Below are 15901 nucleotides of genomic sequence, written 5' to 3'. Positions count from 1 at the left end.
AGAACAGTGTGAATGAAGAGAACATCCTAGAACAGTGTGAGTGGGGAGAACATCCTAGAACAGTGTGAATGGGGAGAACATCCTAGAACAGTGTGAACGGGGAGAACATGCGTGTATGGGGGAGAACATTTTAGAACAGTGTGAATGAAGAAAACAACCTACAACAGTGTGAATGAGGAGAACGTGCTAGAACAGTGTGAGTGGGGAGAACATCCTAAAACAGTGTGAACGGGGAGAACATCCTAAAACAGTGTGAACGGGGAGAACATGCGTGTATAGGGGAGAACATTTTAGAACAGTATGAATGAAGAGAACATCCTAGAACAGTGTGAATGAGGAGAACATCTAAAAAAGGTGTGAGTGGGGAGAACATTTTAGAACAGTGTGAATGGGGAGAACATCTAAAAAAGGTGTGAGTGGGGAGAACATCCAAGAACAGTGTGAATGAGGAGAACATCCTAAAACAGTTTTAATGGGGAGAACATCCTAAAACGGTGTGAATGGGCAGAACATGCGTGTATGGGGGAGAACATTTTAGAACAATGTGAATGAGGAGAACATCCTAGAACAGTGTGAATGGGGAAAACATCCTACAACAGTGTGAAATGGAGAGAACATTGGGAAAAGAGTGTATATTTTAAAGCAAATGTTCTAGATAAGGTGAATGGGCTCTTCTAGAATTCTAGAACACTATGAACAAAACATGGGAGACTGGGGAAAATATTTCAGAACTGTAACATGAGGGAAAACTATCTAGAACAATGTTTAAAGGAGCTTTTTTAGAATGTTCTAACTCTAATTTAAGGTAGAACATTGGAAAATGGAAGACATTCTAGAGCAGTTTCAATCGGGAGAACATCTCAGAACAGTGTGAAATGGGGAAAAACGTGTATATTGGAAGGTGAATGGGCCACTCTAGAATGTTCTAAGACCATGTGAGATCCTTCATAATCAATAATTAGTTCTTTTAAAGTGTACAGATATGACAACACAGCCCAGGTTCCAGAGGTGTGTTTGTTAAATAATATATCGCTTCATGGTTTGAACCCTGTAGCTGCTTCTGTACACTGTGTAAGTAGCTCTGGATGAATGGACCAATAGAAATTATCTAAATGACTTGGAATAAACTCTTACTTCACACTGACTTCCATTAAAAGCTAAGGACATTTACGCTGACTCCTGTAAAGTCATCATTTTGGAGACACATGTTTTTCATTGGACAGCAGCAATATGTATACTGAACACTCTGGTGTGATATAGTAATAGCTGAATATTAAAATCGTGCAATAGTATATGTAGTACAGTGTACAGTAATGAGTATATTACTAGTATATTATTGCACAATTCCAATATTCAGCTATTACTATATCACACCAGTATACATATTCAGTATGTTCAGTATACATATTGTTGCTGTCCAATGAAAAACATGTATCTCCAAAATGGTGACTTACAGGAAAAAGCAAAAATGGTCTAAAATGATGTAAAATAAGAGTTTATTCCAAGTCATTTAGAGCATTTCTATTGGTCCACTCATCTAGAATTACTGACACAGTCTACAGAACAGCTACAGGGTTCAAAACATGGAGAAAACTAAAAACATAGCTTTATAGATGTGCAGGTTTTACACTCACCTTAAACCCAGATTATCATGACGTGACATGACATGAATAAACTTGATTTGATTAAAAAATAATAAGGAAGCCTTATTACACACTAAGGTGTGTTACTCAGTAATTACAGGGACTTCTGTACAAACTGCTGGGGCTAATCTTTAGTAATAACACATTTGGCCCAGGTTAAAGTACCTTTCCAAACACATCTTGAATACATTTGCAAATACTTTATTGTTAAACTCTGATTTTCTCTTATTGATGTCCTCTTGGTCTAAAATAAAATGCTAAAGCACCACTATTAGAAGTGTAACCAATCGCTAACCACTACAGACGGTGTAACCAAAGTAACAGAGCCAAAAATGAATTAGTCAGTAAATGTTAATGCCTGAAATGTATGAAAATACTCAGAAAAGGCTGAATTCAGTTTCTAATATTAAAACATAAGTGAGTCTTTCTCTTACCTTATAGGCAATTTTGGCTGGGCACTTCTTCCCCAGACCAAGAGGGGGCGACATATGTGTTAGCATCTCATACATGGCATTGTAATGGATACGGCCACTAAAAAAGAAACACACAAGAGACGTTCAGTCAGGTGGGTCTCCTACTGTGAACAAGACTTGAGTGCTTAGCATTTTCAATCATGATGAAGTCTGTTATGTCTGGTAAGTATTACCATCATATCTACAGTACCAGTCAAAGGCTTGAGCACAAATATAATGGTGCTTCAAGTGGTTCAATGTCCATGTGGGGCCTGTAAGGGTAGCCCAACTGAGAATCAGAAGGTTTTGTCCTCAGGTTCCATGTTGGCCCCACCTATGGGTGCCCACCAGGGTAAGTGATGGGAACAGGAGAGGTTAAACATCAACCCAATCTAGGCTGTACACTGCAAATGGGGCCTTTGTGAGATTAAGGTGGGCAGTAGCAAAACACACGTGCAAACCCACTCAAAGCCAATGCCCACATGGAACCCACCTGGAACCCACCTATCCCATGTTCCACCCATGTGAGCCCCATATGAGCATGTTGGCTGGGAATGCTGGTACCATAAAAGTCATAAAAATGTGAAAAATGAGTGTGAAGAACCTGTAAATTAGTAAAGAACTTTTACATCAAGACCTTTGATGAGTTCCTTGTGCTCTCACATCTCCATTACAAACATGGTTCTTTATGAAACCAACGCTGGTTCTTCTATGGCATCGCTCCACCTGAACCACCTGAAGTGCCTTTATTTTTAGGAGCATGTATTTTTTAAATAATAGTGAGGACATCACAACACCCATGGACTTATCCATTAAGCCCCTAAAACATCTAACCTATCTTATATTTTAGATTTTTCAAAGTGGCCCTCATTTAATACATGCAATTTTACATACTCCTCTCTCAAGCAGCTTCATGAGGAGCCTCCTGGGCAGCTTAAATGTATGGCCTAAATTCATACATACTGAGGATTCACTTCTTATATTTGTCTTTGTGCTTATAATTAAATGCCTTTGGGAATATAAAAAGCATACATCCAATCTGTCATGTCCAATCTCTGAACTTTGATATTTTACTCATTTTAGGATTTTCCGTCTGTTGGGGTTCCAACTGTGTCACTGTTGGTGAATCTCATTACAGAGCTTGTTCTGTTCCCTCGTCACGCTCGTCTCTTTAAGGAATCCCCCACCACTGCGGGATGTGTTAACGCCCCCATCAGAAGAGCAGGTTAATCTCATTTGGTGTGGAGTGGAGCTGGCATGTGGTGAGCCCTCACCCGAGATTTCACGCTGTCACATAGAGTCTGCTCACACTCCAGCGTCTATAAAGAATATTTCTGGAAGATGTGAGGTCACAAGGCCGGGGAGATCTCTCCTGCACCTATTTCTCTAATGAGATTTCCTTCTAATTCCCATTCATTTATTACATTTATTATACTTTGCCTGTCAAAGGTTAAGAGATGTCTAGACTTTTAAATATGTCTTTTAATACATGTTCTCTTTGCTCGTTTGCAGTAATTTGACGTATGAAATAGAAAGTGATTTGGTCCTTAGTATCAATTTTTGCTAAAGCTGTGGGACTGTTACAAGCACTACTTTGGGAACAATGCCAGAGCTCACTAATCTAACCCAGTTTATGATTTCAGAACTTAACAGCACTCAACTCCTCTGAATCTCTTGGCTGTTCAAACCACCTTAGGTCCAATAGAGTTTCAATATGTGCTTTTAAAAGTTTGGAGAGAAAAAAATTGGCCACTTTATTAACACCACATCCTCGTTTCTACATTCACTGTCCATTATATCATCTCCACTTCTCATATAGGAGCACTCTGTAGTTCTACAATTTCAGACTGTAGTCCATCTGTTTCTCTGCATACACTGTTAGCCTCCTTTCACCCTGTTCTTCAATGGGCAGGAACCCCACAGAACCACCGCAGAGCAGGTAGCACTTGTGTACCAGTGCAACACATGCCACCACCATGCTCAGAATGACCCACCACCCAACAATAGTGTATAATAACAGTGTCCTGTGGGCTGCATCCTGTGAGCACTCATTAAGGACTAGATGTGGACCAACTAGGTAGGAGTGTTTAAAAACACCAACAGCACTGCTGTGTCTGATCCACTCATACCAGCACAATACACACTACTAACACACCACCACCATTTCAGTCAGTGACAGTGAGAATGACCCACTACCCAATTAATCCCTGCTCTGTAGGGGGCCATGTGGGGTCCTGAGCATTGAAGAATAGGGTGAAAGGAAGCTATGTAACTATTCAAACGTAAATGCTACCAAACAGCTGTTTTAACATAATATTGTTAAACGTTATCAAACGTTATGGTGAAAATCAGAGAGGTAAGGCAATTCAAGGTGTGCCCAAACTTTTGATAGAAGTGCCTCTCACATCTGATTTCAAACGAAAAAGTAAACCAAGCGTTCAATTAACTAAAAAGCTGTTGTATAGGTGGCCAGTATTTTGTTGGCACCATGCAAAAACCTTGTATCTCCGTAATGGAAACTTTTCAGAAGAAGGTCAAAACCCTCTTCATTTTCAATGGAAGTCGATGTAAAAATATTTTTGGAGCATTTCTATTGGTCCATTCATCATGTATTTTTGATACCATGTAAAGAACATCCGACAGATTCACATTATGTCTAAACTTGACAAAAAAAGGCGACACAAGATTTTTGCATGACAGATACAATATACTACTTCTAAATGTGTGTATATATATATATATATATATATATATATATATATATATATATATATATATAATCACACCGGGAACATCTGTGGAACTACTAGTGTAAAAATCATGTTCTCCTAGCTTACCATGCTGCTCGATCGTACTCCCCCCAGATCCGAACAAACTCATCCAGGTGGTGCGGTCCAAGAATGGAGGAATCCCGCGTCAGATATTCAAAGTTGTCCATAATCACAGCGACGAAGAGATTTAACATCTAAAGAAGGTAAGAATTAACTTACTACTTTTTCATTGTAGTAAAACACTGTAAAACACTAAAGGACATGCAAATAAACGTAACTGCACCAGTTGACAGTCAAAGCACAGTTGCTGATATGTTGGTTAGAAGGACACAGGTCTGCTTGCCTACTAATACTCTGTGAACTCCAGACACTGTATGGTTTGGGGCCTTGTATGGCTCAGGGGGTAGAGCACTGGGTTATTGATGACAGGGCTGTGGGTTCAATACCCAGGTTTGCTAAGCTGCCACTTTTAAACCCTTGAGCAAGGCTCTTAACCTCCTTGCTCTCCGAGTGCCGCAGCGAAGGGTGCCCACTGCTTTGGGCATGTGTGCTCACTATATGTGGGTGTGTGTGCTCAGTAGTGTGTATTGTGTTAACAGTCTTGGTCTTAGCGGTTGGTGTGGTGCAACAGATAAAGCCACTAGCTGCCAGTGAGCTATTACACCGTGTGGGAGACCAGGGTTCGATTCCCAGTCTGGGTGACTGTATGCTGCGCTACACCAATAAGAGTCCCTGGGCAAGACTCCTAACACTACACTGGCCCACCTGTGTAATACGAGTCAGCTTGTAAGTCGCTCTGGATAAGAGCGCCAGCTAAATGCCGTAAATGTATGTGTGTGTTGGAGCAGCTGTTGTGTTCAAATGATATAGAAAATAAGAAAATAATGAAGACACACGATTGGATTTCGTCTCCTCACCCCTCCTTCAATTTAATCCCCTATCATTGTATAAGCTCCTTTCCTCCCAGACGCTGTTCTGTTGTTTTTCCCAGTCCAGGTTCGTTTGTCATCTTAGCTTTTGTTTTCGCTGTTTGTCCCTAGTTTGCTGCAAACCCTGTTTAGTCCCTTTTAGTTTACTTCTGTTTGTATTTCCCAGTAATCTTGCCTTGCTCCATCTCTGCAAGTGTTTACTGTTTCACTGCCACACCTGACCAGGCATGACTGTTGAACAGTAAAAATATCATTTCCTCAGATGCCTAAGAAGTGCATTTGCAGAAGTTTGTGGACACCAAGTTCTCCAAAATCGAGAGTATTAATAATGAGTTTGTCCCACTTGGCTGCAGTAACTATTTCCCCTCTTCTGATAAGGCTTTCAGCCAGATGTTGGAACTTTGCTGTGAGGATCTGATATCGTTCAGCCACAAGAGAGCATTAGTGAAGTCAGCTGCTGATATGATTTGATGATTAGTTCTCATCAAACCTCATTCCAATGGTCCTGGACAGAGCTCCATCACTCCAAAGAATGCAGTTGCATGGCTCTACAGCCCAACGGTAATTCCCCAACTGACTCTTGGCTTTGGGCATGATGGCCTTAATCCTGCTGCTCCCTTAGAGTGTCGTTGTCTTTTTTTCACATCCACATTCACTATTAAGTAGAGGTGTCCACAAACTTTTGGACATATTGAGTAGGCATAAAAAAGTATTCCAGTCTCACCAGGAATGAACTGAAGAAGATAAATGAAACAAAGTAGAAATAGGCGAAGTCGGTGCCACAGCCACCCTCGTGATCCGGAGAGATGAACGGAGGGGCAATGGAAGGGTCAGGCTCACACTCCTGCCTGGCCAAACACGACAACATGATCTCCTGCCAAGACTCTCCTGTTGCACTCCTGCAAAAACACAACTCATCAAAATTATCAAAGGAAACTCTCAGATTCTCTGAAAATTGTTCAATTATGGCAATACTCATAAACAAAATATCATATGTTAACATATTTTATCAATTTTTTATCATATCATCCCATAATTATGGCATTTATCCAGGATCTAGGTCAGAACTGTACCTATAGCCATGACCTGCTCATCCAGTTTTCCTAACCGCGGTCCTGGAGGCACCTTTATCTTCACATTTACTGGTTTCCCTTCTCTCATTACACCTGATCCAACACAGCAGTTTATTAACACGTCCTTTCAGAGTTGCAGGGGGTGTGTTAAACCACTAAAAAGTGCAGGGCAGGGTGCCTCCAGAACCAGAGATGAGAAACACTGGCATATATTACTCAGTTAATTCATCAGGTATACAAAAAGTTATGATTTATACACACATGAACACTTTCTTCTGAATAGGGGTCATTCCTCAGTTAATGGAATCTGTAGTTACTACTGTGACATTATAGTGACCCATCATCTTTCAAGATATCAAGTTAACCTCATCTCATTCATCTTACCTCAAGGCATTTGGGCTCAACCAGACTTGTGCTGTATATGTAAAATCTACGTTCACCCGCTGATCAGTGAACTCACCTGAAGAGCAGCATCAATGCGCTGAAAAAGGTCTTGAAGTTGTTGTGCTGGTTTATGTGACTCTCGTCGTTCAGCTTGATATTTCCGAACACCTGGAGAGGTACACAGGGCAATGCACAGCTCACACACACTGGAACTGCATTTGAGCTGAACAGGCTTGGTCAAACTCACAATCAGGTCATGGAAGGTCTTGTACACTGTTATAAGTATAAGATCATTGAGGGACTTCTGAAGGTTTTTTAATTTGAAACCTTCAATGAACTTTGTTTTCTATTAACCTTTTCTTGAAGGTTCCTCAAAGCACCTTAAGAGGTTCCTCCACAGTTTCAAATTGAAGAACTTTCAGAGGTTCCTGAAGGATCTTATACCTTTTAACAATGTATGTTTTTACAATTGTTTAGACTTTCTTTCTATGTCATGTTTCAAACCTGAATTACATCAAGGAAACCAAGAATTAAACATAATCAAGAATTACATTTACAAAACACCAGAAACGACTCGAGTGTTCATAGTGCTTCCTAATGCAGAGTGAGTGGGAAAGAGCAGGAGAAACAGTATATAGAAAGTTTGACAGTACCATGATTTGCATGTAAAAAGGCTATCAACTGTTAAAAGGTTTTAAACGCTGGTAAGCGATATGTTAGAACATGGGCTTACCTGCATGCCAATGATGGCATAGATGAAGAAGAGCATCGCGATGAGCAGACAGACATATGGCAGAGCCTGGGACGAGGAAAGAAAGAAAGAAAGAAGTGGTGTAGAAATGATCAGAAGGAGGATCTCTCAATAACCTCCAACACTCAGTTATGGTATTCAGACTACACCAGTCTCTGCATGACTCTGCATGGGATTTGCTTCACTCCCCATTCAGAACATTGCTGTGAGAAAAGTGCTAGATCACTTAAGTCTATGAGGAAACTCTGAGGCCTTACCTTAAAGGACTGCACGAAGGTCCAGAGCAGGATTCGGATTGTGTAGCCTTGCCTCAGGAGTTTAATTAGCCTGGCTGCTCTGAACAACTTCAGGAAACTCATGTTAAAGGTATTCACAGACTGTAAAACAGAGAGAGAGGAATGAGAATGAATGATAATACATCATGTGAGAGACTGGGGTTCGGTTCCTGGTTTGAGTGGCTATGCTTTGCTGTACTACACCAATAAGAGTCCATGGGCAAGATTCCATCACTACATTGGCCCACCTCTGTAATACGAGTGAAGCCATCAATGTAAATATAAACCTAGATCTTCCAGAAAAGTGATTTATTTGAGTCACCATTGAATCATGAACTTTTGCAAGCTGTAAACATCATAGGAAGACTTAGTTTTAGTCTTTGACTGAACTGTATAAACAAAGAACTTTGCTATTTCGCCAGCACTCCTCACAGGGACTCCCCACACCCAAGTAACTTACTGCATAACCTCCTACCCTCGGGGAGGAGATACAGGAGCATCTGTGCCAGAACCAGCCGGCTCAGGAACAGCTTCTTCTCGACATCCATTACGCTATTAAACTCCTCATTACACTGACAGGCACAAACTATAACACTGCACTGAACCCCACCCCACACTGGCTATACCACTGCCTCATTGTACTTATGGTGCACTACTCATATGTCAATAGTCAAGTCAAGTCAAATTTATTTCTATATCTTTTTTTACAACTGTTGTCACAAAGCAGCTTTACATAATCAGTAATAGATTCTTATTTCTTATTTATCCACTTTGTTCTATATATGCACAATACCACACTTTATGTACTGTCTGTCATTGCACAGTACTGCCATTTTTGCACTTGTTATATTATATTTCTATGTATATCTATATTCAGATATTTGCCTAATCTACTATTTGCACTTCTGGTAGATGCTATTCGCATTTTGTTGTCTTGTACTTGTACAGATCTATCTATCTATCTATCTATCTATCTATCTATCTATCTATCTATCTATCTATCTATCTATCTATCTGTCTGTCTGTCTGTCTGTCTGTCTATCTGCCTGTCTGTCTGTCTGTCTGTCTGTCTGTCTGTCTGTCTATCTATCTATCTATCTATCTATCTATCTATCTGCCTGTCTGTCTATCTATCTATCTATTGCAGTGTATATACATTGGCTCTGCGGGTATTTATAGATCTAAAGGAATGGTATAGAGTTAAGAGACAATATGGTGAGGCCCATGGGTTAGCCGTGAAAAGTAGAACGTGATCCATGAACGTGATCCCAGGCCTAATTTGGTAAAGCCATACATGAACTGAACAAATGTAGTATGTGACGCGTGATTTACACCCCTCATGGAGTTAGACAGTGACATCTTATATATGGAAATAGTGCAACAACACATGACCTGTAGAAGGGTATAAAATGTGAGATGCTCATCTGTCTGGAGAGAGAGCAGAGGGGCACCGAGAATTGGCAGGCTCTCTCCACACGGTACTTTTGAATAAAACGTTTCATCATTGCAATTGAAAAACGGTGGTCACGAGTCTCCTTCCAAGAACACCACAACACTGTCTATCTATCTATCTATCTATCTATCTATCTATCTATCTATCTATCTGGATAAATAAACTGTATGTACTGCATGAGTGTTGTGCGGTATACAGATTCAGTGTAAATATTAATAAACAAAATGAATTAGGATGCATATGTCAAATGTATAGGACTGGGGTTAACATGTCTATTCTGGTGTAAGGAGAGAGCATTACAACCAGTAGCAGAGTAGTATATGCATATGCATTCATAAAGCAACAGGTTAAAGAGAACAGCAGCAATGAAAGACCCTCAGACTGAACCTGTAGTCGTGCAACACTGAATCACTGCTATTTTGAGGAACGAGCTACTGAACAAATATACAGTAAAAAGAATGGGGATTAATAAAATACAAAGAAATTATGTAATGATAAATTAATATAAATAAATAAATAAACATTAGAGATACACAATGATGATGATATTTCAGCATTTGACAGATGTTTTACACCAATATTTGATGGCACATTTATTGTACTCAGAAGAATGGAGTGTTAAGATGCTAAGCTATGATATTAAATCCCTAAATGTTGCATTAATAATTAATAAACAAAGGTTGTATTTCTCTTTAATGCCAATCTACATAGATTTAGACCCAATTTCTACATTTTATCACTGATTATGTATTGTCAGATAAGCGGATGACAAATATCACTATTGCCCACAATTCCAATATTGTTGCATGCATAGTAAAGCACATAGTTTCACACCTGTGAAAAAAAAATCCTCACCTGTAAATCTACGATGATCTCAGTAATGCTGCCCAGCACAGTGATGAAGTCAAAGATGTTCCAAGTGTCTCTGAAATAGTTCTGTGAGAAGAAAGCAAGAAAGGAGGTCATAAATGTGTAGCTGGATCAGATACTGCATATTAAATTTATACAGTATATAAATGACTTTCACAGTAAATGGCTTTTAGTAGACACCCGTACTACAGAAATACTACTGTCTTGAGACAATAGGTTGCTCTAAAAGCAGAAAAAGTGACCTCACTATAGTGCTATGAGTTGAGGTGATGTTTTAGCACAGTGTTTTTTAAATTAATTCTTTTTTTTTTATTAATGAAAAAATAAAAAGAATTAAGTTCATTTAAAGTTCATCCTAGATGAATGAATAGTATTCATGATTAATTTTGTCAGAGCAAGAAAAGTCAGTGGGTTTAGGTTTACTGTGAAATTTACTGTTGTGGGCCTCAGTGAGATCCCGCTGAGAGGGCGTCGCTGACATGTTGGCAAATAAGCTCATGTTTCTTTAGGTTGTCATGCAGGCAGACATTATTGGCATGAAGTGTTTTTTTTCCCTGGGAGAAATTTACACAAGTAGATCACCTCCCCCGCTGCTTTTAATGGGAGCCAAGGGACCGGAGTGTATCGGCTTCAAAAACCGTAAGAAATAAATATTTATCTCAAAATGTCTAGCCTCCAGTGCAGGGACACATGCTTCCAGAGTTTTAACACATGGCTTAAGACTAAGACCTAAAATTAGTTTGTTTTGTTACTGCTGCTGGATATTTTAATGTCGGTCCAGTTGGCCTCACCTAAATCTTCATCCGAAAGCAACATTTTGGCTAAAAATAACAAGTAATGAAAGCTTATACCCCAGTTAACTAACGGTATGCTTAAATCACATGCAGAAAATGATATTTTGCTAATATAGCAATATAATAAAGCTAATATTTCTCAAACTGTTGTAAGCATATTATCATACGAGTATTAAATTTAGGGTGTCACTTTATATGGATGGTCCATTGTAGATGCCAGTACCCTTACATAAACCTTACCCTTAAATCAACCCTAAATCCTAACCCCAACCTTATCCTAAATCTTAAACCTAATCCTAAAAGGCTAAGGGCAAGGTTAGGGTTAGGGTTAAGGTTAGGGTGTAGGGTTATGTTCAATGGTCATTTACATTCAACTTGTTAACTGAATTTTAGGTGATTGTCTATGAGGCATCTACAATGGACCATCCAAATGTATTAATACAAATATTTTATTATTTTCAATGACTTTATCAAGTGAAATTCTGAATATATTGGCAGATAATTTTCCTTGTTTTAAGAAATATACTGGGAATACATATTCAGAGTTCAGACATAAAGTATGTGTATTTAGTCTTAGTTACATTTTGAAAAGACAGTATTCAGAATACAGTTACTTTGGGAGAGTAACTGTATAATTTCAACCAATAAATAAAATACAATTGAAACCAGAAGTTTAGATACACTATATAAAAAGACATATGCATTTTTTACATGAATTTAGAATAAACTTTTCCCGTTTTAGATCAATTAGGATTACCAAAATTATTTATATTTACTAAATGCCAAAATAATGAGAGAGGGGATTTTTTTTGAATTTATTTTTACTTTCTTCAAAGTCAAAAGTTTAAATACACTAAGATCACTATGCCTTTAAACATAGTTTTATTGGCAACATTAAAGTTGAGTTAATTAGGCACACCTGAAACACACTGCTTCTTTGTATAACATCATGGAAAAGTCGAAAGATATCAGGAAGAGAATTGTGGACTTGCACAAGTCTGGCTCATCCTTGGGTGCAATATTACAAATAGAAATAATTTTGGTAATCTTAATTGACCTAAAACGGGAAAAGTTTTTGATATTATGTCAGAAAGTGAGAAAAAATGTATATGTGTCTTTTTATATTGTGTATCTAAACTTCTGGTTTCAACTGTAAATTCAATATTTTTTATTTATTGATATTGAACAAATACATTTTCTATTTTTGCTAAATAGGTCGAGTCATTGGGGTTCATCATAATTATTTACTGTTTTACTGTAAGTTTTTTCAGAGCTGGATCTCATGACCACCATGGCATCTAACAGTTAAATGAATATCTGGCTTAATGGTGTAAAAGAATCTAGAAAAGCTGAAAAAGTCACATAGCTGAAAAAGTAGCAGCTGCCTGAAGTTTGTCTGTAATATTGTTCAACTGTAACTTAAGGGTAGATTTCTATTCTTTATACACTTGTGAGGGATGTCACACAAGAACCACTGTGGTTTTCATGAAGAACCATGTTTATAATAGAGAGGAAGAGAGCAGTGTGAAGAACCATTTAAAGGTCTAAACAACTTTCACTTGATGTAAATGTTTCTTTATCAGCTTAAAGGTTCACACTCACACATCTCAACATTACAAACTTGTCTATGGAACCAAAAGTGGTTCTTCTATGGCATCCCCCAAAGAACCATTTGAAGGACATTTTAAGAGTGTATGCATTGCCCAGTTCACAAATCCTATACTGACACCCCCCCCCCCCCCCCCCCAAGTCAGCCAGGGTCTACAAGAACATCGAAATATACCAGCAAAGTGGGACTAAACTGTGCAGGACAGTGGCTTAGGTGCAGGACGTTTACTCACCATGAAGCCAAAGGCCATGATCTTCAGGATGCACTCCAGAGAGAACAGCACAGTGAAGGCCGTGTTCAGGTGCTTCAGAACCATGTCGTAGGCAGCCGGGGCCGAGTGGTACTGCAGGCCAACATACAGGGAGGATTATGAAGATTTTTTGCTCTACGGTAAAGCCGCCACTGCATTACCCAAAGCACACATCAACCTATCACCTATCACCTATCAAAATAGCTTTACTTTCACAGCCATGAAAGTAACAACCACTGGGTTCAGTTCTGATCCAATACTTAAATGGATGCTTGGGTCAAAAGCATTGATCAAACACAGAATATGCAATTGAAAAGCCACTGTTACCTTCATCATGAGGACCACGGTGTTGAGTGCAATCATCACCAGAACTGTGTACTCAAACGATGGTGACACCACAAAGTGCCAGAGTCGGTACTGGAGGGTCTGCCTGTTCTGGGGCATGTATCGCGTAAAAGGCTTTGCACTGATAGCAAAGTCTATGCAGGCTCTCTGAAACAGCGATGGAAGGAACTGGATTAGAAAGATGAATGGTAAAGCTGGTCTTTGTCCACCTTAAACTGTGGCAACGCAAAAGTTTTAGATAGACTTAAAAATGTGAAAACGCTATGTGGCTAACTTTGACACTATATGTCCAAATGTATGTGGATGACCCTTCTGACGAATGCATTAAGCTGCTGTAAGTTGCACCCATAGCTCACACAGATGTTACAATGCACAGATGCAGCTTCTCTAGTCCCTGTAGAGAAGTATTGCCAGTAGAATAGGAGCAGACACCATACCTAATGCCAGGCGTGGGCTAGAGGGGTATCAAGCCTCCCCAGCATTGAGCTGCAGAGCAGTGGAAGAACTGCGTTCTCTGGTATGATGTTTGGTGCTCCATCCAATACTTTTGGGATGTGTTGGGGAGTTGGGGATGAGCTGGAATTGTGATCATCCGACATCCTGACCTCACTAACACTCTTGTCGCTGAATGCTAAATCAAATCCTCACAGCAATGCACCTTCAAAATCTAGTAGAAAGTCTTTCCTGGACAGTAGAGACAGTAGAGACTCCAACAAAAGCAGGAAAATCTATCTCCTTTTTTATATCCTTGATTTTAGAAGAAACAATGAATGAGCTGGTGTCCCAATACTTTTGTCCATATAGTGTATCATTTACTCTCTATAGTCTCCATATATGGGCCTTGTTCATGCTGATGTTATAATAAGTGCTTCAACCTGGACTGCTTTTTGAATGGGGTACAATACAGGACAGCCAATCAGTACAGAGGCCGTTTATATATTAGTCTTAAAGGTACAGTAACAAAAATACTTAATACTACGTTCAGGAAATGGTCATGTAAAAATTAATTAGGCCTGTTTTGGTATTTAAACCCATAGAAATGTAACGGGCTGGTCTCCTGAAACGGGATTAGGTCAAGTCCTGGACTAGGATATCCTTTCACTGGAAAATCTCCACTGATGTAGTCCTGGACTAGGCTTAAACCAGTCCTATAAGAGTAGATCTTAGACGTGCAAAAGATCTATTAGGGAAATGATTGGGCACCTGGATCTGATTTAGGCCCCTTAGCTTTTAAAAGAGTGTCATTTTTATTAAAAAAGAGAGGCTAACCTCATTTTTCTCCAAGCTGCACTCTTCCATCATTTTGTCCCCTTGCTCCTGGAACGTGATAATGATGAGGGCGACAAAGATGTTCACGAAGAAAAAGGGGAAGACTACGAAGTACACAACATAGAAGATGGACATCTCCATGCGGTTGCCTCTGCTGGGGCCATGGTCTTCCTCAGTCACGTCCACTGAGTGCTGAAGGACCCTGAGGGGAAAAAAATACCCAAACAGGTAATTAAAATGTTTGCATAATCCAAACTACTGTATTAATGCGTCAGATGCTGAGATTCGGTGTTTATCCACTCGAAAGAACTACAAATTTGGTCTGATTCAATAACATATCCAATAATTTAGTTGATTCTGTTTGCATAAATTGAAAGCTGACTGTTTGATTTATTCCCAGTTGGTATGCCGTAGCTCTAAGAGAGAGAGAGAGAAAAAAAGAATAATGAACTCCCAACATCTTGAAGGTTCATGATAATTAGACCAAAATGGCAGAAAGCCCAGAAGTTTTTTCTCCCTCTGTGGAAAAGTTGTTGATTTTGGTGTGTGGGTGGAGAGTGAGGACATACTGTGGCCAGCCCTCTCCAGTGGACACAGTGAAGAGAGTGAGGAGCGCCCACATAACGTTATCATAGTGGAATTCGTGCCTCTTCCATTCCCTTTTCTTCACCTCCTTCCTGTCCCGTCCGTAATCAATATAGTAGCCTCTGGACACAGACAGGGTCAGAAAGGTATTACAGCTATACCAGTTTTCAAATACAGGGGTTCTGTCAGAGTCTCAGGACTCCTAGAAAAGTATTTAAAACTACATAAGAAGTAAGTGTGTCTATAAAAGTAGAATAAACTAAAAGAAACTACATACAATTAGAATAAACTCAAATAAACATAAGGTCAGTGGTTAGTGAGATTGTCTACCTCTATAAAACCCTATATAACATTAGAATAAACCCAAATAAACATAAAGTCAGTGGTTAGTGAGAGTGTCTACCTCTATATAACCCTATATAACATTAGAATAAACCCAAATAAACAT

The 15901-nt window shown here is 39.3% G+C and overlaps 1 protein-coding gene across 2 annotated transcripts in view; it reads right to left on the bottom strand.

Moving 5' to 3' along the window:
* cacna1eb (calcium channel, voltage-dependent, R type, alpha 1E subunit b) overlaps positions 1–15901 on the bottom strand; it is an 89992-nt gene that overhangs the window by 12483 nt on the left and 61608 nt on the right. For both annotated transcript variants that reach the window (XM_072687279.1, XM_072687280.1), the window contains exons 27-37: positions 15438–15575; positions 14869–15070; positions 13582–13746; positions 13237–13347; positions 10587–10667; positions 8261–8380; positions 7986–8051; positions 7329–7420; positions 6520–6694; positions 4933–5060; positions 2078–2174 (exon numbers count right to left, since the gene is read on the bottom strand). In XM_072687279.1, coding sequence (XP_072543380.1) covers positions 2078–2174; positions 4933–5060; positions 6520–6694; positions 7329–7420; positions 7986–8051; positions 8261–8380; positions 10587–10667; positions 13237–13347; positions 13582–13746; positions 14869–15070; positions 15438–15575 — 1375 coding nt within the window. The remainder of the gene's footprint in view (positions 1–2077; positions 2175–4932; positions 5061–6519; positions 6695–7328; positions 7421–7985; positions 8052–8260; positions 8381–10586; positions 10668–13236; positions 13348–13581; positions 13747–14868; positions 15071–15437; positions 15576–15901) is intronic.

This window comes from Salminus brasiliensis, chromosome 9, assembly GCF_030463535.1.
Source record: "Salminus brasiliensis chromosome 9, fSalBra1.hap2, whole genome shotgun sequence".
Classification (NCBI taxonomy): Eukaryota; Metazoa; Chordata; class Actinopteri; order Characiformes; family Bryconidae; genus Salminus; species Salminus brasiliensis.
The sequence above is the reverse complement of the archived record's forward strand: the minus strand, read 5'-3'. Positions and strand labels throughout refer to the sequence as shown.